General features: G+C 47.5%; 1 protein-coding gene across 1 annotated transcript in view; it reads right to left on the bottom strand.

The window, feature by feature from the left end:
* The window catches only part of LOC147626738 (uncharacterized), a 37,227-nt gene extending 20,656 nt beyond the window's left edge, over positions 1–16,571 (bottom strand). Inside the window, exons 1-6 of the mRNA XM_086816979.1 lie at positions 16,347–16,571; positions 15,203–15,384; positions 14,856–15,108; positions 10,284–10,436; positions 10,088–10,138; positions 9,751–9,952 (exon numbers count right to left, since the gene is read on the bottom strand). Of these exons, the coding sequence (XP_086673105.1) occupies positions 9,751–9,952; positions 10,088–10,138; positions 10,284–10,436; positions 14,856–15,108; positions 15,203–15,384; positions 16,347–16,448 (943 nt within the window). The 5' untranslated portion in view covers positions 16,449–16,571. The remainder of the gene's footprint in view (positions 1–9,750; positions 9,953–10,087; positions 10,139–10,283; positions 10,437–14,855; positions 15,109–15,202; positions 15,385–16,346) is intronic.
* Between the last annotated feature and the right edge of the window lie 2,383 nt (positions 16,572–18,954).

The raw sequence follows: 18,954 nt of genomic DNA, 5'->3' as shown, positions 1-18,954 counted from the left end.
GGAAAGTGGGCATCCTTGCTTCACACCAATGGTGCTAGCAATAGTCTCGGACATACCTCCTGGACATCTGACTCGCCCAAAAACCTGCTCATATAATGCATAGATGCCCCATGTCATATCTGCTGGTATGCCAAGAGACTGCAGGCGCTGAAAGAGCCTCTCTCGTGGTACTGTGTCAAATGCCTTGCGGAAATCCACAAAGCAGCAATAGAGCTTTCTCTTCCTCACTCTGGCCTGATCAATCATACATCTCAAAGTGAATACATGGTCAGTGGTAGAGAAAGCTCTCCTGAAGCCTGCCTGCCCTGATGAGCGTAAACCTGCTCGCTCAGCATATAAGCTAAGCTCCTGCTCCAGCACTGCACCATAGAGTTTGGCCAGCACGTGGCCAACCATAACCGTCCTGTAGTTGCTCGGATCGAGCATATCCCCTGTTTTGTGAATCGGCACAATGGTGTGCATCGTCCACTCCGCAGGCAAACCCTCTGCTAGTGCCCTGTTAAACAGGTGTGCAAGAAAAGGAGCTAAAGAATCTACTGCATATATGAGATGCTCACCCTGCAGGCCCATATGGTCGGCGGCCCGTCCATGCTGTAGGCGGCGGATAGCTTCCTGTACCATCGAGTGGGTAAAGAAGCTAGCTGTGGTAGGTCGAGGCTCCTGTGGCTGAGGTATAGGTGGCTGCTGTGGGGCATGGTATAGACCCTCTGCATATGTGTGCCATGTCTGTGGGTCTGCAATAGGTGTCGGGGTCCGGGGCTCTCTAAAGTGCCGCCATGAGACAGGGCTATCTCTACTCATGAAGAAATGAAAGATCTCTAGCTCCTGTATCTCTGCGAAGGCCCGCCTTTTGCGGCGAGTAAGTCTCCTCATCTCTCTCCTCGACTCCTGCTCTGTGATGGCTCCCAAAGCTCTCTGTATGCGGAGTCGTGAGTATAGGGCTCTGCACTCGTCATCATACCATCTGTTCTGGGGCATAGTCCCAGGTCTCACAGGCTCTCCTGAGTGTACACGATGTGGGAAGCTCTGTAATGCAGCCGTGTGTAGGAGTGATGCGAGCTGGGCTGTAATGGTATCCATAGATGCCAGGGGATCCATGAGTAGGAGCCCATCCTCTACTCTGCCAGTGTATATGTCTGCCATGTCATGTGTGAAGTAGATGGTAGTGTGTGGCGTCGGTATGTGGGGGACTGGTGATACTGGTGATCCGGCTAGTGAAAATGCCAAGTATGTATGATCTGCCCCAATAGGACGAGGTGGAATGGAGAATGAGGTGACAAGCTGTGATGCCTCCAAAGACCCCATAATGTAGTCTACCACCGTGCCTCCGGTCCGTGTATGACCCCCATGTGGGAAGCATGTCAGCCCTCCTGATCCCGGCCACTGTAGCATCCCGTTATAAATAACGAGACGATGCCTGGCTCCCAACTCTAGTAAGTGGTCCCCATAATGTCCTCTGTCTGGTCCAGTGTCCTCTGATGCCCGACTAGCCCCTATCTCCTCTGGATCCACAGGGTGGAGGATCTCCATGTCATCATAGTCATACACCTCACACTGTCTACTCTGTGTGTGGGCATTGAAGTCGCCCGTAAGAAATACTTCCCCTAGTGTAGAATAATGCATAATCTCCTCTGACAGACAAGTGTATGGCGAGGCTCCTATCTCCTCCTCCTGTGGCATGTCCTCTGTAATGACATAGGAGGATCCTGATGGAGAAAAGTAACATAGAGCTATGTATATAACCCTGTCCTGTGAGAGCTGTAAGCTGATCCACATGTATCTGGCTTCTGGATCCTGTGCTACCACTCTCAGTCTCCCCTGTAGCTCCCGTCTGAATAGGACTGCTACTCCCCCCGACCCTCTCGAGGTACCCTGGCGTGTGGTCCTCCTGTATGCTGACTCCCACTGGAATCCCTCTACTCGAGGTAGCCCTCTCTCTGGGCTCTGATGTGTCTCTGTCAGAAGTATGATGTCTCTCCCCACCATAACATGCTCCAGTCGTCCAGGCTGCACCCATAATGAACCATTACAGTTCCATACTGCTATGTGTATCTCTGTCAATGGCCTGGTCTGTGTCCCATAGGCCCCAAACCGCTAATCCATGGGCCGGCCATCAATGATGACCCGACCATCTCGATAGAAGGCCTTCTTGCCTTCTCTCCTCGCGTGTAAGACTCGTGGCATGCAAGTTCTCCTATGCTCAAGCTGCATCCTCGTGAGATCATCATCCAAGAAAATAGGAGCACCCTCTAAACCCCGTAGTATGACCCTCTTCCTCATGAAGGTGACCCTCTCCGTCTCTCCTGCAAACTGTAGGATGAGGGCTCGCTTGCGTGTTGAGTCTTTCCCGGCTCTCCATGCTTTGGTGAAGGGGAGAGGGTGCTCTTCCTTGTAGCCGAGCTTCATGCATAGAAGCTGTCCATCTTTCTCGGGAGTGGAGTCGGGTGTCTCGGCTATACCTGTGACTCGAATGTTGAGGCGGCGGGCATGCCTCATCTTCTCCTCCTCAATGGTGGTGTGAATGATTTGGTTTTCTTCCCTTTGAGTTTCCTCCCTCACTTCTTTACGGATGTTCTTCTTCACCACCTCGACCCATCCTGACTGCTTGGCTTCGAGCTTTCCCTCCATGTCCTTTGTGATCTCCTTGGAGATCTCTTCTTTGATGGCCGTGAGAGTGTTGTCATTGATCTCCCCTTCTTCCTTCTCAGCATTCTTGATGGCTACCATTTCCACTTTCAATGCACTCACCTCCTCCTTGAGTGCCGTGTTCTCTTGTTCGAGGTTCGTGACCCGTGCTTCGAGAGCTATGATGTGCTTGTGTAGTTTGTTTTCCACCTCATTGAGGTTGGAATCGGATGTCTTCTTGTTCTCCTTGATTAATGCCTTCATTGCCATCTCGAGGGCCTCGAGTTTCTCTTGGAGACTCGGGGCCATTCCTCCAAATCACTCTGCAGTCCTTCCCACAGGCAGGGAGGAGAGAGAGAGAGTTGTGGGGACAAGTCAACTCATGGGAATGAGTGTGTGACTCCCCTATCACACATGTATATTGCACTAGTACACATAGTGCACTTAGTACATTAAAAGTACTAAGTGTACTATGTACTATAACTTATGGGCTTGTACACACTATAAGGGTGGGCATAATGCCTTTACCCCAACAGCCTGTTGCTTTGTCCCGGAGAGCAACAAAGTGCTCATCAAACTCCACCTGCACGCCAGTCTTGCAAACCTGATGCACTGACAACAGATGAAAACCAAGTGACGGAACATACAACACCCGGGAGGAATGCTTCCCCCCTCTGCCATTGGGAACTATCTCCATCCTGCCCTCACTGTGAACTGGGATAGTGGATGTATCCCCAGTAAGAATGTGACCAGAATACTTGTAGAGATCCTGTAAACCAGAGCGGCAAGGAGTCATGTGCCTGGAAGCACCACTGTCTAGAATCCACTCCCGAGTAAACAATGAAACTTAATACCATGTTAACCATATCTCTAGTTTGAGGAGGGTTAACCATATAAATAGTTAATTTTTAAAGTAAACAATGAAACTTAATAGCATGTTTATATGGTTATCGCACTTGTAGAGGTGGTTGTTGGCTTCATTTACAAAGCCAGGGCAAAGCTTTGTAGATGTTATTTTTGTTGTGTAGGACTTGGTTCCCTCTGATGCTAAGTTATGCTTCCCCATTATTTATGCATGGAAGACCCCACCATTTTCCACGCACGTCTTTGAACACATCTCACATAACCCTATGGACTAGGGATGTTTGAGGAGGGGGCCAAGGAGTTACTGGTAAAAAAGAGCCTATTTCCGAGGCTCGTTTGATGAATTCATCAGTTGGCTCCATTGCCTCAGTCCTTTTCCTGATGGCCAACTGGCATTATCGCATCAATGCCATAAGCTAGATGGAAGGGAGTATATCCCCTCACCACCTTATACGATGTACGATACGCCCAGTGGCAGGCTCAACACCATCACGTGGGAGGAGCTTGTGCCCATGGTCCTGGACCAGGAGGAACGATTCACGAACCCTCCTCAGGATGGAGGTTTGGAGGCCTTAACTGGCCAACGGTCGAAAGGCCGTAACACGGGCAAAGGGAAGGCTTCGTCGGAGAAGTCTTCTGAGAAGAAGTCGGTTACTGACCGCAAGAAACTAAAGGCAGAGAGGACCTGTGAAATGATTGTGGCGAGAAAGGCCACTATCGGAGGCAGTGTCCCAAGCGGAAGACCGAGAAGGGTGAAGATTCCTCAGCAGCAATCATGAAGACTCCGGCTTTTGTGCACCTGGAGGTGGTGGACACTGATGTTTCATTTTCTTCGGGCAGGGAGGAGACTGGAGGATTCTCCGCGTTCATATGTGGCTGAACCAATCCATCGTATAATACGAAATGGTCCACAGTATCTAGGGGATAATTTCGGAGATCGACTTGTCCGTAAAATCTCGGAATCTTTCGGAACTCGCAAATACACCATCGTTCCTTTAGTGAACTGTCTTGGTGAACGATTTGTATTAGAATCAAATCTGTCTCTGTCTTGAGCACTTCTAATAGATTCCTTCGCAACTTGTATCATTTCTTGCATATCTTGCAGAAAATTACGTGTTGCATCTGTTAGAAGTCATCTCTTGTCTTTACTGAGACACCAGGGCCGTTGTTGTGGGTGTGCCCGCCCTTATTAGGTGTTTTCTCATTTTTCCCCACTCTCCGTATTTTTTCCCATTTTTATGTGGCTTGGGAGGCAGCCCTGTGGTGGCAGGAGGTCTTAGTTGTTGGCCGACTGTAGCTGTATGCCTACTGGAGGTACCCGATTGTACTTGCACAGGTCGTGGACTTGTTTCCATGCAGGCCGACTGTTCACATCTGGCCGATTGGGTGTAGGGGCTGGTCGTGGAGTTCATGCACGTGTCGGTTGTCCTTGAGCAGGCCGACTGCAGTGCTGGGGCCATATAAACCATATAAAATGGCCCCACGACCCCCTTGCCACATTGTATCATATTCGGGATCTTCTTGTGTATATATAGAGCAGAGTTACACGTCTCTATCTCTCTCCCTCTCTTGTGCTGTTTTTCTGCATTGCGTTTGCTCGTGTTCCCAGGTTTGGTTATCATCTCCGCTGCGTATTCTGACATGGTATCAGAGCCCTAGGCTCTTGATAGTTCTTGGGATTTGTGTGAGCAAGAGGGGGACTGTTGGTTGTTGCTGATTGGTGGACTGTACGAGACTGTTCGGGAAGAGGAGAAGCAAGAGGACGGCGGGCTGATTTGCTGGACAGCCACTTGCAGGTTAAGTTCTTCTTTGCTCCCTCCCACCCACCCTTTTTCAGATTACATCCTCGCAATGACATATTTGTTAGAGATGGCCGAGAGGCATGTGAAGATCCCTACACTCTCCACGTTCCCGGTGGACTGTCAGTTGGACAGGAACAACTACGGCATATGGAAGGTTATGATGGAACCTGTTCTGGAGTCTTACGACCTTGCTGATTTCATCGTTGTTGGGGTTCCACGGCCGGAAGTAGAGGAAGAGGAGTTACCGTCAACCCGAAAGGACCGGGAGGCACATGCACAGTTGTGGGATCGTGTCAACGCCAGGGTCCGTTCATTTATCTTCCTCAACTGCACACCGCAGGTAATCAATCATGTAAAGCATATGACGCTGGCCAGAGGTATATGGCAGCATTTGGCTTCTCTCTATAACAGGGTATCGCCCATGAAGAGGATTTCCTTGGAAGTACAGATGCGGGTTATGAACCCTGCAGAGTCGTTGACGATGTGGGAGCACATAAACAAGCTACAGGCTCTTCAGCAGGAAGTTCTCTAGGCTAGGAAGGAGATATCGTCAGAGGACATGGCCATAACATTGCTGTCGCGTTTGCCCTCTCAGTACTTAGCATTTTACTCGTCTTTGATTACCAGTGGTAGGCTCAGCACCATCACATGGGAGGAGCTTGTGTCCATGGTTTTGGACCAAGAGGAACGATTCACGAACCCTGATTAGGGTGGAGGTTCGGAGGCCTTAACTGGCCAACGGTCGGAAGGCCGTAACACGGGCAAAGGGAAGGCTTCATCGGAGAAGTCTTCTGAGAAGAAGTCCGACGTTGACAGCAAGAAACTAAAGGCAGAGAAGACCTGTAATGATTGTGGCGAGAAAGGCCACTATTGGAGGCAGTGTCCCAAGCGGAAGACCAAGAAGGGTGAAGATTCCTCAGTAGCAATCATGAAGACTCCGGCTTTTGTGCACTTGGAGGTGATGGACACCGATGTTTCATTTTCTTTAGGCAGGGAGGAGGTTGGAGGACTCTGCGCTACGGATACTCGGGAGTGGATTCTAGACAGCGGTGCTTCCAGGCGCATGACTCCTTCCCGTTCAGATTTACAGGATCTCTGCCGGTATTCTGGTCACATTCTTACTGGGGATATATCCACTATCCTAGTTCATAGTGAGGGCAGGTTGGAGATAGTTCCTGATGGCACAGGGGGGAAGCATTTCTCCCAGGTGTTGTATGTTCCGTCACTTGGTTTTCATCTGTTGTCAGTGCATCAGGTTTGCAAGACTGGCGTATGGGTGGAGTTTGATGAGCATTTTGTTGCTCTCTGGGAAAAGGCAACAGGCCATGTAGTTTGGGAAGGCGGAGTGGAGAATGGAGTTTACAAGCTTTCAGCACTCTCTCTCCCAGGTTCTCAGTTTTGTGATGAGTGGCAGTCTGGTAATGGCCACTTAAGTGTGGATATGCTGCAAGTGCAAGAGATCATTGGTGGTAGAGGTGAGTTGGCAGGATGAAAGACTATGGGTGGTCAATGTTTATGTTGCTCATGGGTCTTAGCAAAGGGGTGAAAGAAAGTGAAGCAAATATAAAACACAGATGTAGGCCCAGGTACAAGACCTGTAAATGCTGGAAACTGATGTTGATTGCTGAAATCTGAGCACAAGGAAGCCTGTAGGTGCTGGACAATGGTGAGAAGCAGTAGCAGTTGCTAATGACCTCAATTGAATGCTGAAAAATGAGATGAATTGGGGGAAAGGGAGGCAGCCCTTATATATTCCCCCGGGATGTTGGTCGGCCAGCTGTAGCAGTCCGATAGCATGGCAGTAGCATAAAATGCTACATAAAATGCCTAAAAATACCAAAAATGGTAGAAAATGCTGAATAATCTTTGCTAAGATATGCCAATGCAGGGCCTCATAAATGACCAATACAAGCATGAAAAAAAAAGGTGATGTAGACCCTTTGGAGATGATATAATCCAACAAGGGGTAATGCTTGGGGTCTTGGTTGGGGATTTTAATATGGTGGAGAGACAAAGAGACAGGATGGGGAATGATTATGTGCTTGTTGGGACTGAAAAGAGACTCTGTGAGGAACTTATTGTACATAAGGGTGTGATTGATGGGTGGGAACTGGGGATTGAGTTGAGCCCGGATGTTCTTGGATTCATCTAGGTATATATAAAGCTTAGTGTGGAAACCTCAGTCACTTTATGTGATCATTTTTCTGTGAGTTGGGGTTGGGATGATAGGTGCTGGTCAGGTTTGAGTGTTGGTTGCTCATTCCGTAGGAGGAAGATGATGGTTAACAATGCTCTTCTTAGGGATGAAGATTTTGTTGTGGCTTCAAAGGAGGCCATTGGGAGAAGAATGGAGAAAGACCCAAGTACTTAGGAGAAATTTCCTGAAGAAATGCAGAGAAGGGTGGGGAAGGCTAAAGTGCTAGGAGGATTGGTCTCAAAGCTTTCCAAGGAGAGTGGAATTGGTTGTTATTAGTTAGGCAGACCAGGAAACTGACTATTGATGAGCTGGAGAGGTTTACCGTGTGTAAAAAGAAATGGAAAATTTTGGAACATTATAATGCGGAGTCTAATGCCATAGTTGGTCCCGTTCAACTGTCGATCCATCGGGAATGTGGGATCTTCACGTGCTTCTCAGCCATCTCTCAAGGGTTTACAAGGTCATGTGAAGGGAGGATGGGTGGGAAAAAAATGAAGAAGAGGCTGCAAACACTATGCAAGATGGCTGTCCAACGGCGATGGCCACCTTCTACCCAATCTCCAAGTCCCAAACAGCCCACGAAATCTCCAATCAGCACCAAAAATCAGCAAACCGTCAAGCTCCCATTGTCTCCAAGCTTCAAGCCACCTGGGGCTTTGATAACATGTCAGAATGCACATCAGAAAATGAGACAAGTGTTGTGGAGAACAAAACGCAGAAGTGTAGAGAGAGAGAGAAGCTGTATAAACTCTGCTATATACACAAGAATCCGATACAAAATGGAGTGGGGGACCAAGGGTGCCCTCAAGTGCTGGTCGGCCAGCCTAAAAGTAGCCGATAGCAAGACCGAATGTCCATGGCTGAGAGAAAGGCCAGTTGGCCAGCAAAAATCCAGTCGGCCAGGACAGGTGCAGTCGGCCAGTGCAAGACAGCCCCCACGACCAGAAAAATAGGGAGAAATATGGAAAAAAACGGGGAAAATTGGAAAAGCTCCTGGGTGGGCACACCCACAACAAAGGCCCTCACTGTATCGACATGAGATGATTGCTAACAGAATCTTCCTCCACTCATCAGATTTTGGCAGATATTTGGTCCGACGCCATTCACACGCTTCGTGGTGAATGGGACTCTCTCCTTTTGATGACTCTCTCCTCTCGGTCTGGTGAGTTGTGGAAAGAACATTTCTTGGAGACTTGGAGTCATCACCAGATTTTCTTCCACTTGTACCACGGTGGAAGTACATTCCTCCATAGTGGGTTGTGTCCTGCATCTCTTAACTTCTTCCCTAAGATTTTGTATAGGTTTTGCTTTTTGGCATAAATTTTGCCTTCGAGTGCGGTTGCTCGCACTTGTACTTTTTGGCACTTTAGCGTGTGTTTGTATGAGATTTTGTGGTAATATAATCAGCCCTTTTTTACTCGGGAAAAAAAAAACAATGAATAGGCCTGAGTGAAAACGTCAATTGCAGCCTGTACACTCCTCTAGCACTTCGCCTACAGAGAAACGCTTTGTGAAGTCCAATGCTGAGGAAAGTAGATGAGTATGACGATTTGGCTACCCACGTATATATATGCACCAATGCTACCAATCAGTTTGTTTTACGGCCCTGTTGACCAGGTCCACAACCTGCCACGTCATCACCTGCGCCTACCCACTGACCTATCTTTTGTGTACCATAGGTCATTGTTGAGACTAATGACCTATGGTGCACAAAATTTGGCCAGTTGGGGATAGGAGATCAACATCATCCCCTCTATAGGGAGAGTAGGCTTGATATGGTTGTGTGCTCCTTTCAGTATGGCTGTACATTTTTTCTGTTGCCCTCCTGGGAGCTGGAAGAAGAATAACCAAGAACCCTAGGACTGTGCAGGCCAAGCATGCCATGTCCCCCCAGTGTGAACAGAATCAGGGTTTATATCGGAAACAGGACTGACTGAGTTAATACGAGACACGGAGTAGGCTAGCTGAACCACCAATTAATGCTGGTTGCATCTGATTGGATGTGCAACTCAACTAGATATTGCAAATGTTGCTCACTGCAACCCATGTGAAACTAATCAACTCTCTGTTTAAAGTGAGGCCATCATTCAATTCTGTATATTCCTCACTTTAGGGCCTATCTTGCTCCCCGTATCTAGCTCTAGCTGTGTATGTCCATGTGTTTAATGGGAGGAGTGTCCTAGTGATAACCACACACACACACACCCAAATAACAAAGACATTTGTTTATGAATGTTTTAGTTCTGAGTAAAGAACTAATACCAGGAAGGCGTTCACTCCCATATGTCTCTGTGACATTCTCCACAAGTGCTGCAGCACCCCCACTACTTACAACAAGCTGAGCGAGCTGTGGGGTGTGTTTACAAACCTCTCGGACTATTATTGCAGTGTTTCTTCTGACCTGAGGATCAGTATCTTTTAACGACAAGAAGATCTTTGGAAACACGTCAGCTGCTACTACGACCTGCAGGTAAAACAAGCAGTGGAAGTAGCCTCTAGTGTCAACAATTGGCATAGAGTGCTTACCGAGTTGACTTAAGAGCAACCTATCTTTGAAGAATGTAGGAGCAAGGTATCAGATTTTGTGGAGATAGATCACCTCCGCGAGGTCCACAGAATGCTTTGCAATTGAGCTCAAGCAATAACAAACCTATGACAAAGGCAACTCTAAAACAATTAGTACGAATAAATTGTAGACTTGTAAACATTCCATTAGGTTAGGGGTGGGCTACGAACGATCTGGCAAGTGCAAAGCTCATACTCTGGTTTTGGATGTTGAATCGCAGCTTGTGTACCTGTCTTTTCAACTTAGAATCGGCATGAGTGACAAGGGGTGCAATTAAAGGCACTGTTTTGGCATCTACCACAACTTGAGCAAGCTCTGGAGCATGTTTTGCTATGTCGGCCAATGTGAGTGCAGAAGCACGTCGCAGAGACAATTCTGGTTCCTAGGAGGAAAATTTATTTCTTAGTTTTTCTGTTTATGCTGATGATGTGCATACACATGCATCAATCTTTCCATGCATGTATGAGTGGATGCGTGTCTATAAATGGGATGCATGCACACATCTGCAGCTTAAGGATGCACTAGATTTATGCCATCATGTCATTTGATACAAAATGTATGTGTGCTCAACTCCAAAAGTCAGGACAAATTAACATGAAATTAATGTAGATACCATGACATGCTGGGCTGCTAGTGGAGCTAGTTAGCATTTACCCATGCATGCCCTTATCTCATGGATACGGCGCTTAAGAGATATAGATTAACCAGCCGAGAGGCTGTATACAACCCTGCTGAAAAGGGTTCAAAAGTACAAAATGAATGGTGGGGGAGCTACCACCATGGCTGGCCGCTCTATCAGATCAAGGCTACATCGGGGGTGGAGGGGGAAAAAGCCATACTGGGGCCTGTGGTGCCATGCAACATCACCGTCCTTCTTGGAAAGAAAGGGTCCGGGGGTCCAAGCATGGAGAAACGCCTCTCACCGTGCCGCCACATGCAATCCGAATCACCAACCAGATGCTTGTAGTGGCCTCCGAGGGTGTGGATGAGATCGATCCAAATAGCTCTGATGGTCTCTGCTGGAGGAGTGAATGGGCCATCAATGGCCTCGCTGCACCTGGCCTGTGAGATGTGCCATGCTGCTAAGTTGCTGATCATCTCCTATCTCGAGCTGGTGTGTGACTCTGGTGTCCAAGCCCGAATTGGGGCTGCTGCTACTGTAGTCAACGAAATGTGTAAGTGGGATAGGCACAGTGCTAGGACGCTCCCGTCGTCCTCGTAAAAAGGGGGTCCCCCACCCCTGCAAGCCAAGTGACCACTCCCCCGTGTAACCGTGCGAGCAGTGCTCGGCTCGAAGGTGAATAGGCGGAGGATGCATTGCCAAACCTGCTGGCTGGGCTTGGGGCAGTCCCCAAGCCAGTGTCTGTGGCTCTCCTCGGGGCTGCCACAACATCATCTCGTTGGTTGTCTGCCTGCAATCGCTGGTTGTGTGCCTGCAATCGCCAACCATGTGCCCATATCAAGACTCCGGTGGACGAGTAGCCACAGGAAAAAGCATATCTTCCGGAGTCAAAAGCTACTCCACAGTCTCTGCCAAAAGTCCTCGATGAGCGGGGCTGGAACTCCTTGGGCATTTGGCCTGCTAGTGCTGCTGTGCTGCAAGGGTGCCATTTACAGTGTGTAAGAGAATTGGTCTATCAAAGAAAGGGATGGTCTCCTCTGGATCCAGTATTGATGGATCTCGCCACTGCCACTCTCCTTGGTCCCACTGAGGGGGCTTTTCTCCCAAAGCCAGAGGTGCCAGGATGCAACGTCTATAACCTCTAGAGGGGGAGGATCGATAGTGCAATTTCCTTCCCTGGTAGCCCACCACGGGGACCCGTTAGGGAGGGGAGGGGAGGTCATCACATATCTACCATTGTGATGCTGACAAGAGGCTGCCGGGGGCCACCTTGTAGGTCCTGATGGATGGCCCTGTGAGAAGCCAAAAACCACCAGGGGAACTCCTGTGCAGGTAAAGGATGCCATCCATGAGGCATTTGGGGGGTCCTTGGCGGGAAGGAGCCAGTTCTCATAGCCAGGTTCTTATTCAAGGTGCTAGAGGTGACAGATTTCCGCTTTCACGCTCAGTCCGGCAGCCGTGCCCTCTAGCACCTTATCTCTTCCTGTTCGTCTCGCTGAGGCTGTGAGCAGTTTCCTCTTTGCCCAGGAGACCGGACTCGAGGGACTGCGTCTCCCCATCCGAGTGCAGGAGGAGCTTCTTGATCCGACGACACAGCAGCATACCTGTGGGGGGCTGAGGGGAACCTCCAGAGATTCGCTGAGCCGATGGAGGTTTTTTGTTGTGCATCCAGCAGCTCTCCCCCCTTCTTCTGAGCATTTGGAAGAAGCTGTTATACTAGAGTGTGGCCAGGCTTTACCTAGCAGGCCGGGTAGTGGTGGCAAACCAGGTTCTTCTTGCCTGCCATGTGGTACGTTACCTCCTGTTGGTATTTCTCCCGGGCATGTATTGGTTAGGTTCAGCATTTGATCCGGAAATTTTTGTGGGCTGGCAGTGATGGGAGACCAGCCCGGGCCAAGGTGGCCTGGAGAGTGATCATTCAGCCCGCGAACGAAGAGGGGGCTTGGGCATCATCAACCCCATTCAGAGCCATGCCCTATTGGGCAAGTTGATTGTTCAAGGTCTTCTTCCGGGGGGTGAGCCTTGGAAGGACTTCCTCCTATCTGGGATCTCCGCCCCCACACTCCGATCCTGGGGGGCCCTTGGCCTCATAGCACGAGATGGATATTCACAGAGATGCAGGCACGTGGATTTAGCCCGGCATTTGAGGACAGATTTGCAGCCAGTCTCTTCCGTGCTTGGGATCATCTCAAGCCGACCCTGCAGCTGTCAGGACTCAGCTCTAGTAGCCTCCGAGGAGCGGCTCCAACAGCGATCTGGAATCTGTTGGTCCGTCTGCCTAGTGGTCACATGGTCGGGGCTCACCCACACATATCATGGGGAGCCTTGAGTACGAGGTCACTTGGAGATTGGCTTGCATTCAGACAGCTACCCCCAGAGACTCAGGAGAGAGGCCTTATTGGGATGTAGAACAGAGATTGACTTAGCCTCGACATTGATTCTTCCGTCCCTCTGGAGTGGCTGGCCTCGATACCGCATCCTTCTCCTCTGTAGTTACTAGGAATGTTCACCAGGCACGGTATACCCCTGACAATTCATGGCGCAGACGAGTACTCTGCTTTACTCACCTTCTCTATCGGGCCTCATGGCAGACTGGAGAGATCAGAGACACCCTTAGAGGACTTCAGAGACAGCTACCCCCAGAGACTCGGGAGAGAGGCCTTATTGGGATGTAGAACAGAGATTGACTTAGCCTCGACATCGATTCTTCCGTCCCTCTGGAGTGGCTGGCCCCGATACCGCATCCTTCTCCTCTGTAGTTACTAGGAATGTTCACCAGGCACGGTATACCCCTGACAATTCATGGCGCAGACGAGTACTCTGCTTTACTCACCTTCTCTATCGGGCCTCATGGCAGACTGGAGAGATCAGAGACACCCTTAGAGGACTTCAAGGGATGCACCTTGCAGAGGGTGAGGGTGATTGGTTTTCACGCGCAAGAGTGGCACAACGACCCTCCACCAGCCAAGTTGGCTAGAGAGAGACTATGGCGGCTATGGATGTGGGAGGGCCGACCTATCACGAGTCTCCAATGGGACTTGGGAGAGTGGACATGGCAGGATCCAAAGGATAGAGAGGAATCATGTAATACCCCCTTCTTTCCTACACTCCATGGTTGGGCCACAGGATTTAGATGTCAGAGTTGGAGGGAACTACAGGCTCCTGCAACAGCAGCACATTGGCAATCCCAGGGCCTCCCACCACATTTTCTTGCAGATTTTTGGAAGCGGCTGTGGGACAGCTTTCGACCGTGGAAGATCACCCTTTGCATGTGGCAGCTGGCACACAGGAGCTTAGTTGTTGTCACTTGGTTGGCCATTGGGGGTAGACCAGTATTATGTTAGAGGTGTGTCAATCCCCAGGAGTCTCAGTGTCACTATCTTTGGGATTGCCCAAAGGCCTAGTAGGTCTGGTAGCGGATCCTACGCATTTTCTCTATGGGTCGGGCTCCCACCTGTATTGTTATGTGGAGCACTGTTGCTTGGGTCAATGAGGCTGCGATCATCCTGCTGTATGAGGAGGAAGGTGGGAGACTAGCCCTTTAGGTCTCTCACCTTTGCATTTCCACTTTGCCAGTTCCAGCTCCGCCTACTGGTCGTTGGACCCTAGGTTCTAGCCAGAGATGGGAGATTTGTAGTAGTATAGCCGTGTGGTATATATGGAGAGCTTGATGCAATGAAGCCATCGAAGGCACCCTCACCTTGCCCAACAGAGTCTATCCGGAGCATATGGCTTGATATCATTCTTACCCTTAGAGGTCGGTGGGGGCAGCTTTAGGGTAGCTCAGACCATAGAGGAAGTGGCGAGTGGCTTCCTAAGCATCTGGTGGCACGGTTCCATTCTTACAGATACTAGTGGCGAGCCCACTTGGCATTATAGACCACTTGTGTGGTTATTTCCCCCTCCCCCCATTGTATGAGATATCCTTCTCCTAGAGCGGCCAGCCAGAGGAGAAGGGCATCCTCCCCTTTGTTCATCTTGACTCGCGTTTCCCTTTGGAGATGGATTTGTACTCAGCCATTTAGGATATTTTTTTGGGGAAAAAAGAAAGAAAGATATATTAAGTGTCTACTAAAGACCCAATGGGCCCATGAGACCAAAGTGATACAATAATGTCCATAGCATATCTCATCATGGGGAGAGAGAGTGAGAGAGAGAGAGAGAGAGAGAGAGTCATACCTGCACACACAAGACTAGAAATGGTATAGCTCCAGCATCAGCAACAGATCGAGCAAGCTTTGCATTGTGTCTAGCAATCTGACCAAGAGCTGATGCACCTGTTTCTTTCACAGTGGGATCGAATTCTTCAAGGCAAAGCACCAAGTGCTCGAGTGAACCAGAGTCGACAACAGCTTGGGCAAGAGTATCAGTGTGCTTGGCAACAGCCTTCAAAACAGAAGCTGCTGCCCTTTTACTGTACCTATTTTGCTCCCTTTGGACATTGAATTTTGTTCAAATTAAGCTCCAAGGGAAGGTTGGCAAAATAAAAACTAGTTATTAAGATCATCACATGCAAAGATCCTTACTTCAATAATAGGACAAGCTGAGGTAGGACTTTTTGAGACACAACAGCTTCTGCGAGTTCCTCACTATAGTTTGCAAGCCTTCCCAAAGCGAGTGCAGCTGTTTGCTGAATTTGTGGTACACTGTCAAGTAGCAAAGGCTTGAGAAGCTGCATCACCCCAGCATTATGCAGCACATCCACATTCTGGACAAAAACCAATTGTTCAAACTCTTAGTCCAGACTACTCCCCACATTGTTTCCAACTCATACTTTTCTTTTCTTTCCATGACAGTTCTTACAGTTGGCTGCCAGTTCTCACAACTATCGAAGACATTGTGTGAGTGCAATGGTCATTTATGCTGCAGCGATTCTCACCTATGTTATGTTTAAGTGGGGATCAGTGAATGGTTTAGGGCTCCTTTTTAACAGTCACATCAGCTTGTTTTTAAGTATGCACATGATGTGTTCTTGCAACGTTAAGGCTGCTGATGAAAGGTCACATTTTGGCATGTTTGAAGATTAGAGGGCCCCTACAGTTCAGTATCTATCATAGCCGTCGTGTACACTGAACAACACATATCCTCCTCTCCCTCCTTTGAAGCTACCAGCATGCCACCATGATATCATCATGAACTTGCCCTTGACCAAATCTTCCTACAGCCCCTTACAGATAACCTGCCCTGATTTATTGTTAGAGCATTTAAAAATGGGTGGGTGCTTCTGATTGACAAACAATGAAGAACATCCTGTTTGTAAAAGGCCTTCATGTCATTGAGAGGTCACCAGTCAGCCTTGCCGCTCTAGTCCGATTGATTTCGATCCAGCGTGCTGCCAAGCAGGTACGGGTATTGATCCTTGGCACCCAGTTAATGTACTCTTACAAAAAGAAAAGAGGTCTAACCAGCCTGCCGCTAGAGCACTGGCATCAAGTAAATCAGAGGAAACAAATCTCTGGGAAACCTGCTTGTTTCTTCACAGGGTTTCACATACTGCATGGATTGCTATCTGGTACACTGCATACTGGATTGTCTCATTCAGTACATGTTTATGCATGCTAGCTGGGTCTAAGGATTGCACAAAGGCGGTTCAAGTGTAGATAATTGCACACAAGTTAAGGTTTAATGATTGTGGCACTAGTTGTACAAGGATAGATTAATTTGCTAAACCTGAGGCTTGGTGGCGAGCTCGGCAATGGTCTGCACGAAGGCGATGCGAGACTTCTGGTAAGTCTCCAGGACGTTGAGGATTGAGCGCGTGGTTGCAGCCATGGCAGGCAAATAACTCTCTTAATTTTAGAAATTAATGGCCGTTTGCTAGTAGTCTATACGTCTTTGTCATCATCATCCTGTCTTCGTCTCCCGCCGCCGCCGCCGCTGCTGCTGCTTGCGGCTGACCGCGCAAAAGCCTACTCCCGTGGCTTCAGCCGGCCTTTCATCCAAACGTTCCCTTACGACGGTTGCCACCTTTTTTTCGTTCCTTAGAGGAAAAAAACTATGATTTTGTCACCATACATTTACCATAACCATAATTAACAATCGAAATGCAAAATCGCTATAGTTTATGATTTCTTGGGAAGAAATTAGAGGCTTGCCTTTGTTGTGGGGGTGGGAGTGGGAGAATTCGAAACTATACCTACTACAAATTTCTCCATGAAAGAATGTGAAAGCTTCAAGGAAAGAAAATAAAAAGTATAAAAGGGTCAAGAAAAAGGAAATAATATTTCGATCCAATGGCTATGAGTCTTTGCAAGAATGTGTAACTATATCCTATTCATGCACTCGATTTTCTATGAATCTTTGCAAGAATGTGTATCTATATCCTTTTTTTTTGAATTGGTTGGAATTAGAAAGAATACACACCCTTGTGTGTGCCACCGCTTTTGTAGAGGGAGGGCTCGAACTCATGACCTTGGGACTCTCGAGTAACCACCTTAACCACTCCACTAACTCATGGTCTCGGTACTGTATCTATATCCTATTCATGCTCTTGTAAAGGTTCACAACTATTGGATTAAAATATATCCTTTTTTAAGGCTCCAACGCCCAATCTCGAAGTGCGATGCACTTGAGGATCTCTAAGCTTCAAAATTGGATCAAAGCCTTGCACCATGGCTTATTTGGATCCAATGACTCTAGACCTTCGCAAGAGTATCTGAATCCTCCACACTCACAAGTTTTCTTGGCTATAAGATATTCTTTTGGGGTTCATGGCTTAATTTAAGAGTGTAACTTGAGGACTCCTTAGCTTCAAAATTGGGCCTGAGACCCTTGCATCATGGCTTATTTTACTTCAATGGCTATCGATGTTTGCAAGAGTATGAATCTACATCTTATACATGTTCTCAAAAAGCTTCATATTACAATGCATAATATCTAAAAGATTAACAAGATTAAGTTGCACAGGTTCTTGGATCATAAATTATTTTAGAGCTCAAGATGATCAACATACAGAATCAATTAGACCTAAGACCTAAGATGAACTAATAATTATCTTAAGTGTTAATGGGTATTTTTCTAATCTATGTACCACTGTTCAAACCTATGCCTTGCTACATAGAGGGTGTAACCACTTCATTTGCATAAACATAGATATCTATATTAATGCATCAAAGCAATCTCTTGATGAAAGCATCGTAGTATGAGTTATTAACTAGAGTAACAATTATAATTTCCTAAAAAATCATACAAGGTATCACAATCATAATAACCACCATCATACAATTGTAAGAGCTTGTTAAACTCTCCGTTGGTTAATATGGTTCGCTTGACCTATCCTAAGGCTCTTTGACATCTTATCCACTCAAACGGGCACTCAACTTTTGTAAGACGGCATTGGAACATATAAAGTAGCCTCATCATGTATATAGTGTTGACTAGGAGAAGTCTATGGCCATCGTGTACATAGTTGGTTAAGACCGGTAATAGAGGTTGGGACCATTTTTAAATTTGATAGACCTAGTGTGAAAACTAGTCATTTGTATGTAAGTCATTTTTGATAGTAAGCAAGACAATCATTCCCTTGCAATAGTTTACTTGTGAGCTCTTCTCTTTTCTCTTCTTGCTTGCTTGTATGCCATTGAATCTTACTTGCTTGATGGATGCATGCTAGATAGCTTTGATTGTAGCTTTTCTCTTTGCGTTAGCTTCTTCTTTCCTTGCCTTTTGTGATCGCAAAAATGGATCTCTTATTGTCCCCATCAAGGAATAGAGAAATTTATTTGGCAAAAGAGCATTCTAGTGTGACAACGAAGTGAGGATGTGACAGACAAGCTAGCATACCCACAAAGGGAAGTTGCATTTGTGGCTAGAAGGTAAGATGTGTTCATATCAAGAACCTTTTTGCTCTCTAACAAGTGTCAAATCCTCTTGTTTGAGCCCTTCCTACCTCTACTCTTAATCTTCTAAGTAATCCTTCCAAAAGGTAATAGTTAAACTAGAAATCTTGAACCACCCTCTTCTCCACTCTTGTTCAATCACACTCTCACTTAAGCTAGCAAGCATGCACACCACATTTCAATCACACACATTCATGCATCCTACAATCAAGCAAGCAAGAAGGTAAGAGTTTAAGAGAAGAAGAAGAAGCTTTGCACTTGGAAATGATTGAATTCTCTCCTTCACATTATTTAAAGTTGTATATATACATGTGGGCTTGTCTGACTACCCAACTAAGTGGGTGTCCATTGTCTATCACTAAGGCTTATGGTTGGCTTTTGTTACATCATTAGGTCTACAACCATGCATAATGCGAAATATTCCTAGGCTAGAGGAAGGG

Source organism: Cibotium barometz, chromosome 22, assembly GCF_041138505.1.
Source record: "Cibotium barometz isolate CiBa-2024 chromosome 22, ASM4113850v1, whole genome shotgun sequence".
Taxonomy (NCBI): domain Eukaryota; kingdom Viridiplantae; phylum Streptophyta; class Polypodiopsida; order Cyatheales; family Cibotiaceae; genus Cibotium; species Cibotium barometz.
The sequence above is the reverse complement of the archived record's forward strand: the minus strand, read 5'-3'. Positions and strand labels throughout refer to the sequence as shown.